General features: G+C 41.6%; 2 protein-coding genes across 6 annotated transcripts; one reads left to right on the forward strand and one right to left on the reverse strand.

Annotated features, from left to right (window-relative positions):
• Positions 1-3: 3 nt before the first annotated feature.
• On the forward strand, positions 4-4,860 carry REXO4 (RNA exonuclease 4). Its single transcript, XM_088065645.1, has 8 exons — positions 4-338; positions 794-1,152; positions 1,424-1,576; positions 1,739-1,932; positions 2,323-2,411; positions 2,641-2,715; positions 2,976-3,050; positions 3,651-4,860. The coding sequence occupies exons 1-8, from the start codon at positions 144-146 to the stop codon at positions 3,762-3,764; spliced, it is 1,254 nt and encodes a 417-aa protein (XP_087921771.1). The 5' UTR covers positions 4-143; the 3' UTR covers positions 3,765-4,860.
• STKLD1 (serine/threonine kinase like domain containing 1) lies at positions 4,247-16,353 on the reverse strand. Of its 5 annotated transcripts, none has more exons than XM_005529225.3 (19): positions 16,258-16,353; positions 15,654-15,749; positions 15,160-15,204; positions 13,768-13,842; positions 13,057-13,161; positions 12,811-12,881; positions 12,088-12,203; positions 11,617-11,729; positions 11,360-11,520; positions 10,796-10,926; positions 10,095-10,178; positions 9,314-9,430; positions 8,636-8,770; positions 7,633-7,761; positions 6,694-6,831; positions 6,005-6,133; positions 5,600-5,737; positions 5,213-5,292; positions 4,247-4,375 (listed from the first exon to the last, which is right to left on the reverse strand). In XM_005529225.3, the coding sequence occupies exons 1-19, from the start codon at positions 16,270-16,272 to the stop codon at positions 4,313-4,315; spliced, it is 1,941 nt and encodes a 646-aa protein (XP_005529282.2). In that variant the 5' UTR covers positions 16,273-16,353; the 3' UTR covers positions 4,247-4,312. The 5 variants fall into 5 exon arrangements, with proteins under 5 accessions (XP_005529282.2, XP_087921770.1, XP_014113494.2 ...); XM_088065644.1 differs by lacking the exon at positions 16,258-16,353 and adding an exon at positions 16,134-16,250 and having other exon boundaries at positions 15,654-15,786; XM_014258019.2 differs by lacking the exon at positions 16,258-16,353 and adding an exon at positions 16,134-16,209.
• Between the last annotated feature and the right edge of the window lie 26 nt (positions 16,354-16,379).

The raw sequence follows: 16,379 nt of genomic DNA on the forward strand, positions 1-16,379 counted from the left end.
AACCCAAGCGCAGGCCGGCGTTCCCCGCCGGGGCGGCGCGGCGCTGTGCCGGTCCCCCTGCGGCAGCGCCGGCCCGCTTGGGACTCGCTGTCCTCCGATCCCGGTCCCGATCCCGATCCCGGTCCCACCCCGCTGACCCCCGCATGGCCAAGCAGAGTCCTGCGGAGCCCCAGGCGGCGGGGCCGAGCGGCGCGTCCCGCGGGAAGAGCAAGAAGAGGAGGAAAAAGAGGAAGGCCCTCGGGGAAGCGGCGGCCGCGTCGAAAGGCCCCGGCATGACGGCTGCGGGGCTCCCCCGCAACCCCCAGGAGTTCTCCTCCAACTGGAAGGCGCTGCAGGAGGTGAGGGGGACCGGGGGATGCGGCGGGGGCAGCGGGAGACAGCCCCGGGGAGCTGGGACAGGGAAGCAGGGGCCATGCTGGCGGTGCCTGAATGCAGCTCCACGCTGGAGTTAACTCGGAGTGGGGGCAGCGACACCTCCACTGTCCCAGGCTGCTCCAACCCCGTCTAACCCGGCCTTGGACACTTCCAGGCATCCAGGGACAGCCACAGCTTCTCTGGGCACCCTGTGCCAGGGCCTCATCACCCTCACAGGGAAGAACTTCCCAATATCCCATCTAACCCTACCCCCTGGCAGTTTGAAGTCATTCCCTTTGTCCTGTCATTCCAGGCTCTTGTGAATAGTCCCTCTCCCCCATTTCTTGAAGGCTCCTTTTAGGTACTGGAAGGACAATTCTCTTTTCCAGGCTCTTTTACTTTATCTTTTTGGCTTTTTTTTTTTTTTATGTAATTTTAGTTGCTGAAACAAAAGGCAAATAACTCCAACAAGCCCATCTCTACGGGTCAAACAAACACCAAAAAGAAGCAGCCACTCAAAGCAGCCAAAAGCCCAGAAGTCCCAGCAGTCAATGGGAATGGGAATGTGGTAAAGGCCAAATCCACAAATAAAATGGACAATGGTTCTGCTAAAGCAAATCCTCCTTTGGCCAAGCCAGAATCCAAGGGGGTTACAGCAAATAAGAACTTAAATGGCACCAAAAGGAATGGGAAAGGCTGCAAAGAAAAAAAGAAAAATGGCATTGTTGTGAAGGAGAAGGATGAGCTGAAACATAAGAGGAGGAAAGCTGAGGAACACGTGGAGCAGCAGCCCAAAGAGTGAGTATTTCAGGCAGCAGCCCTGGATGTGAATATTTATTTTGGGAGGAGCACTGAGAGGTACATTCAAAACAGCTTCACTTTTCCAGACTAAATTCTGAAAGAAATGAGACACATTTTGCCCCTACTCCTCAGACACAGCAAGAAACCTGCAGAGGTGCTAGTCATAGTCTTAATTTTAACAGGGTTTATCTCTTGCTTTAAAAAGTAAACACACTTTTTGTACAACAGACATCAGATTGCTTGTTAAATGTAATTAAATCTGTTCCAGGGCTGACATCTGGTTTGATGACGTTGATCCAAAAGATATTGAAGCAGCAATAGGACCTGAAGCAGCAGAAATTGCCAGAAGGAACCTGGGACTTGAAACAGAGCAATCCCAGTCTGTGGAGCAGGTGCTGGTTAAGGAAAAGGCTTTTGATGGGTGAGTGACATTCCAGGGGGAAGGATGGCATCAGAGGTGTCAGTGAGCAGTGAGCTCCCTGCATCTGCTGCCAGGTTTGCCCTGTCCAAGTCAAGGTGTGAACCTTGTCAGCTCCAGCTGGGCCCTGCAGAGGTGTCCCCAAGCTGTGCCTTTGCCTTTCAGGCTGACCCGAGCTGTGGCCATGGACTGTGAGATGGTGGGGGTGGGCCCCAAGGGCGAGGACAGCATCCTGGCTCGGGTGTCCATCGTCAACCAGTTTGGGAAGTGCGTTTATGACAAGTATGTCAAGCCCACAGAGAAGGTGACAGACTACAGGACAGCTGTCAGTGGCATACGGCCTCAGAATTTAAACACAGGTAAAGGGGTTTCCTCCAGAAGGATTTTTAAAGAGGGAGAATTCCATGTATTGTCACAGAAGCCTCATTGGCTGAGCTTGGAACAGTTTGAAACTTAATTTGGGAAAACAAAATGCTGAGATTTAAGTTAACCTTAATGCTAAGAAAAATTGTAGGAAGAAGTGCTTTTATACAGTGATCACTAACACCCTTGAAGAAATTAGCTGGTGGAGTATGGTATTAAAAAAAAAAATAATTCCCTTTTCATGCTGTGCTCTTTATGGAATTCTCTTATGTTCTAGCAGGGATTGAGTGTACTGTACAATAACTACAGTCCCAAGGATACAGTTACTTCCCAGAAAAGATGAAGTGTTTGTTCATGGAAAGTGTTTTCTTGTGTGGCATTTTTAGGTGAAGACTTCAAAATGGTTCAGAAGGAGGTGGCTGAGATCCTGAAGGGAAGGATTTTAGTTGGCCACGCCTTACAGAATGATCTAAAGGTACCTTGAAAATGAAGTTTCTAATACATCATTCTGGATCAAGGGAACACACCTGAGCTCCTGGAAACTGGTCCTGAATCCAGCCCATGTCTGTATGAGCTGGGTCTTGTCCTTTCATGGGTTTAAAGTGTCTCTTAAAATGGATGGGAGGAAACAGGCAGCTGCACATGCAGCTCTGTAAAGTTTCAGGCAATAACACATTTTAGACTGAAAATGTGATTTCTTCTAGGTTCTACTTCTTGATCATCCTCAGAAGAAGATCAGAGACACACAGAGATACAAACCTTTCAAACAGAGAGTCAAGGTAAGAGACTGTTGGGAAGATGCTCAATTAACGGACTCCAGAGATGCTGACTCACTCCTGTGCTTGCTTTTACCTGACCCTGTTCCTTCTTTCCTACCTATGCACGCACAAATATCATAATTCATTAATTATTCCTGATATTTCACTAGCAGAGGCTAAGATGTGCTCTTCTTTGAGGAACATAATATTTTGATATCCACCCATCTCTGTTATTTCAAGTCCTGTGGGACAGCATGGTTTATGATCTTTTCTGTCTCTAGAGTTCCAGGCCATCCCTGAAGCTGCTGTGTGAGAGGCTGCTCAATGTTCAGGTGCAGACAGCAGAGCACTGCTCGGTAGGTGCCCCCTCAGAACACCCAGCTCTGGGTTCTGGATTGAGCCCAGAATGCTGTGTCTTCATCCCAGTGAAACTCAGCAGCACTGAGATTGTCATCTAAGCTTGCTCACTCTTCCCTCATTTCATAAACAACTTTTGTACAAGTCAACGCTTAATTCTGAATTATGGTTATTCTAAAATTCCCAGGGGAAAAGGTAATGATTAAGATCTGTTTACCCTAAAAGCAGCATTCTGCACTGTTGCACTGTGGCAGGATGGATAAACAGTGGGAGAGGCTACAGCTGAACCTCAGCAGGTCCTTTATTTCAGTGGGCAGGAGAAGGGAAGAGATGAATGAACTGGGGAAGCAAAACTGGGAGGGGAGCTCATAGATCCTGTGTCAAGAGAATTTTGTCATTGTGACTTTCCAGGTAACAATCAGAAATGCAGAGCATTGTGGTGGGCCCTGGACTCCAAATATACCATTTATCCCTTTCACTAGGCACAGAGCCTAAATGTAAAAAGAAATCATGAAATGTTAATTGGAAGGATATATTAAAATGATGGAAGATTTAGCTGCTTACTATCTCACATCCCTGTCTGGTCTGTTCTCTTTCAGATCCAGGATGCACAAGCAGCTATGAGACTTTATACCTTGGAGAAAAAGAAATGGGAAGCTGCTGTTAGAAACAAAGTAACAAAAAAAAATGTAAAACTTAAAAAAACAGGGTAGAATCTTTCATCTGCAGCATTTGCTGGTTTGATGTCACATTCCAAATTTAGAGATAAGTCAGAACTGACAGCAGCTACTTCATAAAATCAATCCAAAGACAATCTGCAATAACCTGGAGATACAGGAATGCTGCTGCTATCCCTCTGGATGATCCCTGATGCTGATGCCTCCTACTGTGTTCAAACAACCTTTGTAACAAATGCCTACAGTTGGGAAGAACTTCATCAGTTAAATTTCTTCAACAGAAATAGACACTGAATAAGTAAAAAAAAATTAAATTATGATAGATGAAGGAATAAACTGTCATTGCTTTGTCAAAACTCCGAGGATTAAAATCTTTATTTCAAGTATGTTGAGGTCCACAAAGTGAGGTCTGCTACAAGGTGAATTCTTAATTATTGCTGTTAGTTACACAGTTGTGGTACCTAAACCAGCAGTAAATGCCTGTTTATATATTAGTAATAGCCCAATATTCTTTTTTTCTGGTGTGAAGAATCTTCAAATGGAGGATCCAGGCTTTTGTATCCAGCAGTAGCCAAGTCTTGTTCTCAGACAAAGCGTTTTTCCTTCCTCAGTTTCAAAAGTGTTGCACCCACCAGGGTCTGAATCTCCTGGAGAGAAATGTGGGAATTGTCAAAAAGAAGAAGATCACCTTGTTCCTTCACTTATTTTTGTACTCATTTATTAATAAAAATAAAGTGTCTAACATAGGTCTTTGAAGTGGCTGCTGTTGTTACAACAGGAGAGGGACCTTTCTCCCCTTCTGTGATTATTTTTTTCTGCGCTACCTTGTGACTGCTGTGTTCATTGAAGGGGTGCAGGCAATACCTGCAGGAGAACCTGGAGAACAGTTTGTAACTGTCTTTGAAAACAATTCTGTAAATAAGTAACTAAAATCACCAAAATTAAGACTAACCAGTTTTATTTGCTTGATGAACAAACCTAATTATTGGTTTCTTGCCAGCAAGCTATTGCAAAAGAAATATTAATGTAACACATTAAATAGCTCTGATGACTTTGCTGTTTTTTCCCTTTTTCCAGTGTGACCACTTGGTGAAATTTAATGTAAATTAAATCTTCCCACAAACTGACAGAAGGTTTTTGTTGTTTTTTTGTTTATTTGTTAATGATGCCACTTCCAAACCAAAAATAAATTAGATATAATGCACTTATGGCTTTATTCCTGTAAACTTTAGCCTGGTTTAGCACAAGGACTGTAATAAATTAATGTAATGTTGCAAGAGACCAGAACATAATCTTTAAAAATTTCAGCATTAATAACAAGAAAAACAACTTTCAACCACTTGCTCTCAGTAGTTAGAACCACCCTTACAAGCTCACTCTTCACTCCACATGCAGCTAATTCTCTAAATTTCTGCACTATGATCACATCTCTCACTAGAAATAATATACTGATATACTTTATTGTCACAGAGACTTCTCCATACCGTGCTAAATGGAAACTGGAGTTTTATTTCAGACAGCAGCTTTTCCATTTTCTGGGACCTCATATCCAGCATAACTTCATCTGCAGTGCCAATTGACAAGAAAATTTATGGTTATAGCACAAGTGCCAGCAGAGCAGGAGCTAAAGGAGCACAGGGAGAGGACAGAGCCACACAAGGAAGAGGCAAAATGAGATTAAGTTAAAATGTTTTACCATCAGAGTGGTATGGAGTGAATTCTCAGGAGGAAGAATTGGAACTCTCTCAGACACAATGTAAATCTTTCCTGAGAGCAGCTAACATGTCCCTGAGCTGCTCTTGGGTTTTACTGGTTTTGGGGTTGGGAGAGAAGAGGACACTCAACAAAAGTGACAGCAGCAGCCATCTCACCATACTGAACCATCTCACTCATCAGCAGGCACAGAGCTTCTGCCACCCCTGGCTCATCGAAGTGAAGGTGATATTCATCTTTGATTAGCTCTATTCCACTGCCTTTTGAGTCCAGCAGAATTGCCAAAGCTGCAGTTTCTGCAAGGAAGACAAACACAGCTCATTGTAGCTGCAGACTGCAGGATCTGCTTCCCATCCCTTCACCAGCTGGCACATGTCATTTTCAGGAAGTTGTGCCCATTATTTTCAGTCTTCCTAAAAACTATTTTGAAGCATATTTGGGAACAAGTAGAACACCAGATACGCAGCTGATACTGTCATGCAGGACAGAAATGATTTTAATGATTGTTCCCATGTTGGTGGAGCTGATTGATAATTAATAAAAGCAGAACTGCTGAATGTTACCTGAGAGCCTCACAAGGCTGGCTAATGCCAGGCAGCCATTCTTCACCAGCACTGCTCTTTCTGGGTTCATCCTGAGTGCATCCAGCAAAAGTGCTGCTGTGGGCTCATAGTCACTGTCAGTTAAGCAACCTTTACAGAAAAGAAACAAAACACACAAAAAAGCACAAAATTTCAATATCCTCCAGGCCAAAAGAATAAGAGTCCTGAATACTCAACTTACTTTGATGATGGGGAATAGAAATGAGATTACTGAGGGTGTTTTGCTCAGCTTTTCCCAGTGGAACAATGGCACAAGGGCAGGCAGTAGGTAAATATGATAATATTGCATGAGGCACACATAAGAGAGTAGCAAGGATGGTTTCCTTAGTGCAAATTATAATGAAAGAGAATATTTCTTTTTTAACATGAAACACTGTTCCAAATCAACATAGGAAATTAGCTGCCCAGCAGTGGAGTCCCCATTAGCAGTATCTGGTGATTTAATTGCTTCAGCTCATGAAAAATGGCTTCATTAGGGAGTCCCAGAGCAAGTGCAGGAAGAGTGACCCAGAGAGGATGCAAGTTCCTAACTCTGCTGCCATCTGCAGAGCCTCCTCCAGCCAAGCAGCCTGGATTGCAGGATCACCACTGACACACAGACACCCCAGCCTTTTCCATGCCCAAGGGACAGGGAGGCTGGGAACACACACCTTGGAGTGCCAGTGCCCACAGGGCCGAGCAGGCAGACTCTGCAACGACTCCATTCTGGAGGTGTCTCCGAAGCACTGCACAGGTGACAGGGAGAGCACTTTCCAGCACTTCTTGGTCTGCATTATTCTCTGAATTACCTTAACAGAAAGGAAATGCACCAGGCAGAGTTATTTAATGAAGTCACGATGTCATTGTATGTCAAATTATATCAGTAAAACCTTAATGGGTGTTGGCATTGGAATAAGGCAACATTGTTTTAGTCTGGAGGGCAGCAGAGGAAAGGAATCAAAAATGTACAGAAGCAAACCAAGTGCTACAGGACTAATAAATAATTCTGCTTATTGGAGAAAGCTGAACTTCTGCAGGAACTACTGTTCTTTGTCATTTAAATTATGCATAGGGATCACAGCAAGAAACCTCCAGAAATAACCACAGTTTTGACAGAATCTGGGCTGCAGGATGGAGATTCAGCTGTCCTATAAATCCAACGGGTAATTTGCTGCACAGAGGGAATAAAACACACCAGGTGAAACTGCACAATCTGTGCTTCCAGCCTTCCGTGATGATCAGAACACCACAGACCTCTACAGAAACAAATCAGTGAATATAAAATCAGGTCACATCTTGCCCTGAACAGCTCAAATTTGACACTTATCACATAATGGGTTGTTAAAAAACTCTGCATTAATTTTTATCTAATTTAACTCTGGATCTCAAAGTGATTGTAGCAGAGCTGTGGAAACAACTCTCCGGAATCACAAAATCAGATTGGTTTGGATTGGAAGGAATCTTAAAGCTCATCTCATTTCAGCTCCCTGGAAGAAGAATGGGAGAAAATCCAATCCCAGTGACAGGAATGTCTGAACTCAGTTAGGCTCAACACTTGCTGCCCTTCAGTCACATGAGTGCAGGCACAATACTCACTGTGTTCTACTCACCACTCACAGTCAAGCTCCAGAGAACAGCACAGCAAGAGAAGCAGATCTTGTCATTATGAAGAAAGCGTCTTAAAATTGACAGAAGGTCTGGAAGGATTCCAACTTTCCTTAGGTTCTCCACAGCTACTTCTGAAAACCACAGAAATTCTATAGAATCTGGTATTTTTGTCCCACTCACTGGCCTCAGAACAGGCAAGCACTAACCGTGTATAAACTGAGAGAACAGACTGGTAACATGAACCCATCAGCTGGACAAAAGGAAGCAAGAGAACAGACTGAATTCTTTAACAAGATGCACTTAACATAGCTAATCCTTTCAAATGGATGCTTGGCCATCCTTTTTCCTCACGGACTTGGAATTCACAGAGCAGGAAAGGAACTGAGGGTGTAAATTACAATTTTTCACCTTCTATTTTAGTGATTCAAACTAAGCTTCAGAATTAGGAAACACTGGATAAAAATAGTCTGGTCTTAGATGTGACCCTTTGTAATATGTTTTTGGGAAGATTTCCCCCTTGCTACTAAGTCCTACTGTAACCATTTCTAAAAGCAGTCTTTGATGACTGTTGAACTGACACTGAAAACAACTAAAAATATTATAAACACTTAGCAATTACAAGTTCAGAAGAAAACAAAGTAGAGAAGTTAGAGAGAATGGTGTCAATTCATCATGGCACAGTCCAAAACAGAATTCAGGTTTTATGCCTTCATTTTCTCAAGCACTCTTTGCAGAGTTTGTACTTGTTTCCAAGCCAAGAAGAAATACAGAATTGTATCTATTAGAGTGGTCTTGTAAATCCCTGAAGCCTCAGTATTATATCTTAAACTTTCAGGGTGTTACCAATATCTGGTCAATCTTATTAATATCACCACTATTAATTAATGATTACCCACAGCCATCCACACCAGTCAGTGAAGTCACAAGTTCTGCACTGTATCCTGTATTTGTTTCAAAAAGTAAAAATAAATTAATATTCCCCAAAGAATGAGCAAGGTGACCCACCACTGGCTGCAACCATCATCAATAATGTGCAGAGCATTGAAAGGAACTCTTCATTTTCAGAATGTTTTCTCACTGTGTGTAACAGGCAGCTGGCCACTTTCTCATCCAGGGCCATCATCACCCCCTGTTCCAGAGCTGCCAAACATTGGAATAGAACAAAGATTTCAGTGGTTTTGAATGAAATCTGGACCTCCCCTTCCCTGCAATCAGCACAGGAAAACATTCAATTAACAGCATTTCTTCACATAAAATAAGCAAAATTTACTTTAAACTTTCATTTTCTGAAATTCAATTCTTAGTATTTTGAAGCTTGTATCATTAGGTGGTTTTGGGGTAAATTTCCATGAAAGTGAAAAGCATAGACCACACTAGAGACCCCAAACCACTTTTATGGCTTAAAATTTAAACATCAAAACAGTAAGAGTCTTATTTATGCCCTCTAGCAACACTCTACATGACATGAAAACAAACTTGGTTGGACAAGACCAGTACCTATATTTCAAATTAACTCTTAATACATAATTCCTGTATGCCAGCCCTGAAGGAAGGCCATGAGAATTTGGAAAGCTGCTTAACTTCCTTCAGTTCTTTAAATTAATTAAAATTGTTAATGGAGTAGATAATGGGTTCAGTAATCTTTACAAGACCCAGCAGAAGGAGGAAGTCTTAAAATTGTACCTTGAGTAAGAATTTCGAGCATTAAAGTGCAGCTTTGTACTTGTAAATCCAGAGAATCTACGTGAGTCTTCATGGCAAGAGTGATCACTTCTGTGCATGTTAGCAGATGGGGGAATGCTGTGGGGGAAAGAAAATTTTTGAGAAAAGATTCCTGAATCAAAGAGAACAAAACAGAATGAATTGTTTTAATCTGTGTGGGAAATGTCTCCTGTCAATTAAAGCTAAGAATAACCCTGAGTTTTAACATCACAAGCCAATGCCAGCATTAAAATACTATCAAAGGACAGAGAATTTTATAAATGATTTTACACAGTGCTTTGAATAATTAACCTTGATCTGAAACCTTATTTTCAAAAATATACAGTTTCTGGGAGAAAATACACAGTTTTTACCCTCACATCTTTACCAGACACACAGGAATTAGCCATGTGTAGCTTCCTTTTGCTTTGCCAGCTCTGCAGCTCCACCAATAACCCTCAGATCATCCCAGGACTCCTGGAAATTACCTTCCTGAAATGTCACTTTGTTGCCAATTCAAATACCACAGGTTTTTTTTCCCCAGTACCCATTTTTCTTATCCAGTACAACTCCTCTGCTGGTTAACAAAAGCATGTACAGAATAAAAACTAACACAATCTCACCAGCTCCTGGTCTGGAGAAATAGGAAGAGTGCAATTTCATTCTCATTTATGGACATTAGAAATGTTTTCATCTTCCTATTATCTCAAAATGTAAGGAAGAAGAATAGATAAATAAATAAAGTGATCAAACAGTGTCTTACCACTTTTATCCCTTACGAATCTGGCAAGGTGCTGAATGCCTTTAGTCTGGACTTCTTCAATATCCCAGAAAGCCTGCATGAATTCTGAGAAACCAAGGAAATTCTTCCAACCATTCCACACAAACAGTTACACAAATTGTCTCTGTTTTGTGCAAGATGTGAATTCATACGAATGAAAATAATGAAATTTGGGATTGTAGAAAAGAGAAAACCTTCCCCCCCAACTCATTAAACATTTCAGTATTACAAAGTGTTATGATTCATAACATATTTGGCATTATATACATATATTTGGGACCTGTTGGAATATTAAACCAGAGCAGGGATAGGAGCTTTAAATGCATTATTCCAATAGACTTTTCAGATTAAAAGAACATTTTCCTTACTTAAAAGGAAAATAATGGAGCAGATCCTTTGTGGCATAAATTAGCAAACATGTTACAATGCAAACAAAATAAGTGGAGCTCTCAAATTTTATGAGGAATGACCTCATAAACTTTTCATACAACTTTTGCAGTAGGAATGGCTGAGAATCTTAGGAATTTAGAGAAAAAGCTGAATAGTGATCCTTGCTCCAAAGAATATTTTATTTCAACTAAAATGACCATCCAAAAATTTATTTCCAAGTAGAATACATCCTGACTGGAAGGGTCTATTTCCTATGAAAATCACCTTTACATTAATCTTATTCTTCTTATTACCTAGAACACTTTCAACTCCTCCCTGAAAGAGCAAATCTGTTATTGTGGGAAGCAGAGACTTCTTCAGTTTTATTGAGGTGTCACCAGCAAAAATCAGGCATTTCTCAATAAGTGGAATAGTGACCAGATCCCTAGAATTTCGAGATAAAAGTAGCACCAGTGAGTTAGAACTGGTAAGTTAGAAAAGAAAAAAATCTACAGGCATTGTTTCATTTTGATATAAAAATTCTAATATTACTTCTAGAGTAGATTATTTTTGACAGAACTTAAATATTTTACATTAAAACAGCTCAAGAAGAGCTCATATTGCACAAGCCATCCTTAGGTATCAAGTTCAGGCTCATAAAATTGTGTATAACATGAATTTATAATATAACTGCAAAAAGGGACATCTGTGCATCTCAGTGTCCACTCTGAATGAACATAACATCTTTAATAACTCAATTTGTTAAGACAAGAAGATAAGCAGTGTTAATCCTTTCCAACAGCAGTTAACGTTCCCAATTTGTAGAAATAGGAGGGGTTTGGGACAAAATAAATCAAGAAAAGGCAGCCAGAACTCACCTTGCTGTGGGTCTCATGCTGGGTTCAATCTGTAGCATCATCAATAAAATTGGAAAGAAAGGCAAATAGCTGTTTTCTCCATCCTGCACCAGGTTCAGGACTTCCACAAGGCAGCTGCTGTCCCCTCTGATATCCTGCAGCAAGGAATTTATCTCTTCTGCCTGGGAAGAACACAGTGTCAGAGAGCTCTCACACACTCCCAGATATCCTGATGAGCCCAGGAACCTTTAAATCCCTAATGAATCACTCTTACACACATTCAGAACAAAGCAGCTCATCATATCAAGGAGGACACAGCCCAGAGACCAGATGTCAGACTTCTCAGTGAAAGAAAATCCAAATGTTTCTGGAGCCATCCAAGACTTGCTTTCTGTAGAAAGAGGAATCATATGGTGACATTGCTGACATTGTGCTTCCAAAAACTACAAAACACACGGTAACTAATGAACATTTTTCTAAGATGTTCCTGAGGACAAAGCTAAAGAGGATTCCAACTGTACTGATTGCAGAAACTCACACACACATCTACATTTTTCACTTGTGAACACGATTCATGCTGCAGACAACTGCCTATGAAAATCCTATTTAGAAGACAAATGCAGAGAAAGGAGAGGGAAGACAACTTTCCCCTCTTTCCTAATTTTTCTCTGAGGACTAAAAATATCCACCAGAACTGAAATCTTTTAAAAATCCAGTAGAAAAGAAAAACTAGCAAAACAAATATCTACCTTCTTCCACTCTTATTTTCCATTTCAGCTCATCTTTCATAAGTGTTTCAGTACTGAAGTCACTTAGCATGAAGGATGCTTCACCAGTCACAAGGATGTTTGATGGCTTGAGATTTCTGCAACACAAATATTTCCTGTCAGCCTGTGAAATTAGAGTCTAATGACATATAATTACCAATTCCCTGCATCTTAGCCCTCAGAAGGGTTGGGTTGGTTTTTGTAGTGGGCTTTTTGAGTGGAAATCAATTTGGACATTTTTTGTTTGGGTTTTGTTGTTTGTTTTTGGTTTTTTTTTTAAATATACAAGTGTTAATCAACCAAAATACAATTACTTTCCTCTCTAAATACTTTAAAATTTGTGCTTGGGACACAAATTTATCTGAGCATGGAATGCAAGGGCTGTCTCCTACTTAGATATGCAAACTTTGTCCATCACAGCCAGCAAAATGTGAGCATTTACAGAGATGGACGGACAATTTTTAAACATTAAAAAAAAACCCAACAAAAAACCAAGAGATAGCACCTCAGTCAAATGAGTATTCCAGACAAAACTCAGGAAATAAGTAACTTTGGAAGTAAAAAAAACCTAATCTAAAGTCTGGAATTTCTACTCCCTACTTCTTCTTTTGGAAGAGTAAAATTCTCTGCCTCTGAGCACTGTGCTGAACTGACACTGTAAAGAATGAGGGCCTGTCAGACAAAGAGAACAAGATTTCTGCTCACCTGTGCCAAATATTTTGTTTGTGTATGTAAAACAAAGCATCCACCATCTGTCCCAGGAACTTCTGAACCACCTGTGGAGGGAAATAGACATGAAAGAGTAACTTTCAAATATCTTTCAGAAGTGAGTTTCCAAAACCACCCTCCTGTGCTTTGAGGATTTTTTTAGGGAGGATTTTCAGAAAGAAGGAATACCATAATAGCAACAAATCTCTCAGTTCAAACAGATGCCTCTTCTGTACTTTTTACCATGTCTGTTATCTTTTCTGACTTCTGCCTCTTTTCCTTGATTAGAGCTGAAAGATCTCCTTGGCCTGAGTGCTGCATTACCAGGCAGAGGAACAGAGATGAGACCTGCAATAAAACATTGCACCAAAATCACTGAATTGTTTGCAGGTAAGAAAGACAAAACCAGACTGGTGAGTGTGATGTTCACAGTACAAAAGGGTTCTGAGATGATTATTGTCTCACAAAAGAGACAATATTTAATTTCTTCCATTAAAACACAGTATGCTCATTGTTTTAGCACATAAAACAAACCACAACTATCAAGCATCTTATCTGAAGCTCTATAGGATGATTCAAATCAATTATACGTCCATAAAATCATCAAAGATTCTGTCCAAGCACTGAAGAAAATCTGCAAATGAGTCAGGGCTTTCAGCTTCTTATGGTCCCCTATAGAAGGGTTTTCATGCTGGTGTGAAAATCAGAATTGCACACTAATTCTGATCAGAACTGTGAGTCTGCCATGTGATGGGCTCCAATCCATACATATTCACAGGTTTTTAGTGTGTGTATTCAGGAGCCAAAAAAAAAAAAAATCAGGATTGTTTTAAATTAAAAAAAACTTTTTTAGCATCTCACCCCAATGACCCCAAATTTAAATCTGTGAATATGCTCATGTGCCTAGAGTATAAACCACACATTCCAGTTTAACCAATCCTGCTCCATTCTCACCTCATTATTCCAAGTCATAAACAATTCCTTGTAAGTACAGATGTTAGGGTGGCGGAGTTTTAGCAAATCCATTGCCTGCATAGAAAAAGAAAGATAAAATAGAGACAGCTTTCTATAGCTACACAGTCCTTCCCTTTAACAGGACCATAAATAATAACCCAAAGCCAGTTCCTCACTTCTTTATGTCACATTTCTGATCAAACTCTTCCAAAGTGCAAGCTCTGTTAAATATTTACATACACAAATGTGGAAAGAAGGAAAATATTTCACCCAGACTCTACTCACTGCTGCAACAGCCTTGTGAGATTCAAAGGTACAAACTGATCCACAGGAAGATGATGTGTGAACCACCCCCTTCTTGAGCTCCTGACATCCAAACTTGAAAACATTTCTTAGAATATAAGTCAGAATGATTTTTCAAGTGCAGCCATTATTTCCTGTAACCTCCCTGCAAGCTTGAACCTCAGCAAATACAATAGCACAAGAGATTTTTATCTCCTTGAAGGTGGTTTCCGTGCAGGGCTCTATCAAATCCTAATCACTTCAGCAAATTTGCTGATTATGTGAAAGATATAAAGAATTTAGGTTACTCTCCTGTAGTTGTGTTTGTGGCTGTACAAGCACAACAGAAAAACTAAAAAGAACCACGCTCCTGGATGGCACAACTGCATTTATTTTAATAGATGTATTTCAATATTTATTTCAACAGAAAAATTTGATCAAGTTTTACTGGTAATGCCATATTTGGTACAGAAAGAGGTCACCTCTCTGACCAGGATAAAACATCTGCACAAACATTTATTCTCCTCCTTTTCCAACTCCAAATGCTGTGCATACTGGGCACTGGGAGACTCATCCATCATGTGCTATTCCACATATTTTATTGAAAATATTTTTGGTATTTTAAGAGTATATCTGATGCTTCTTATTCAAGGCATTGCAACGAGTTTGCACCAAAAACAACAACAAAAAAAAGTACAACAAAGGAGAAAACCATTCACAATAAAAAAGTCCAACTCTGACAAATGAACGTATCATGAAATATGTTATCTAGACATCAAGTTATTAATAATAAACTACAAACAGACCAAGGTTCTCCTACAGCTTAAAGGCCAAAATGATGAATTTTGTTCTTTGGCTTCACAAAACAAATAAAAATTCTGAGAAAGAACTATCCTCTGAGAAGAGCTGTCCATTTGAATTTATATATTCAAAAATAAGAGCAATTAATACAAAACCCTGGCTTGAGCCCAAGCAGAGGGCAGAGAGCACACCTCACAAATAGTCCTACCTGATTTACTTATTATTTACTCAGCTAATCCTTGTAGACTTGGTTCTATCAAGACTTTGGTCTTTGTAAGTTAAGTAGTAAAGAAAAGACTGCACCAATACCTCCTTCAAGGCCGCATTTGCTTGATGTTGGTCAATGCATTCAACCTGCACCAAACAAAAGACATGGATGTGACAGAAATGCCAGGGAACTTCAAACCAAAACACTCTTATCAAGGTGACTGGACTGCAAATGACATAAAACTACAATGATAGGTCAAATCTCTAAAGTTTGGGGCAGTTTTGGTGTCAAGAGATGGGTAAGACAGAGCTGAAATACGTGTGTGACAGACAGTGCTTCTGCACTGTCAGGGCAGCAGTGAGCTGAGAACACTGAGGGGTCCTAACTAGGCTGCTGCCCTTTCCACCATTTGAGCCTCAACATTCCAGTAAACTGATCTGAATCTTCCATTTTCCCAAAAAGCAGCACAGTAAGGAGCAACCCTACCCTTACCCAGCAGCTGAGCTGCCCAGCATGGGTCTCCTGCTGCTATCATGGTGCCCTTGGAGACAATAAACATGCCCAATTCTTGTTTTCATAGCAACCGCCTGCTCACCTGCTTTATTGCATATTTCTTCTGGGCACCCTTGTCTGTTTTCAGTTGAGCTGCCAGCATCGTGCCCAGTGCCCCGGGCTGGAGCTGCTCCAGCACCTGCCGAGCACAGGACACACCCAGAGCACCTGCTCAGCTAGGGCAGAACAACCGAGGCAAAAAAACCTTTCCATTCACTTTTCCATGGAAACCTTCCAAACAGGGAACACCTCCAGGTTCCCATGGCAGGACTAGGGACACCCCCACCTTCACCCCAGCTCCTGAGAGGAACACAGGCCTTCCCTTCCCTCGTCTTCAGGACGTGCTGAACACGCCCCCAGGACCATCCACCCCCCCTCCAGGACCCCATAACCCCCCCAGGGCCACTCAACCTTCACCTCCTATGGTTGTGTGCTGCTCCCAGGGGTACCAACACCATTCCCCAGGGCCATGTACCCCTCAGAAACCCCTCCAGCATCACTTAATCCACTCAAAGCTACTTACACCACTTCCCAAGGGTACTCACAGCCCCTGCCCTGGTCACAGACCCCTCCAGCACCACCTATACCCCCACAACGCTGCAGCCACCCGCTTATCGCCGGGATGAACTTGAGCCTGGGGGCAGCACCTCGTATTTTTCCATGGTGGGGACATAACCCGGCCTCCCGCGGGGCAGCGGCCCTGAGGGGTCAGACCCCCCCCCGCCTCAGGAGCGCCGAGGGGCGTGTCGGGGGGGCGTGTCGGGGGCGT

Source organism: Pseudopodoces humilis, chromosome 22, assembly GCF_049639895.1.
Source record: "Pseudopodoces humilis isolate 2021_Gansu_Grassland_sample_001 chromosome 22, ASM4963989v1, whole genome shotgun sequence".
Classification (NCBI taxonomy): Eukaryota; Metazoa; Chordata; class Aves; order Passeriformes; family Paridae; genus Pseudopodoces; species Pseudopodoces humilis.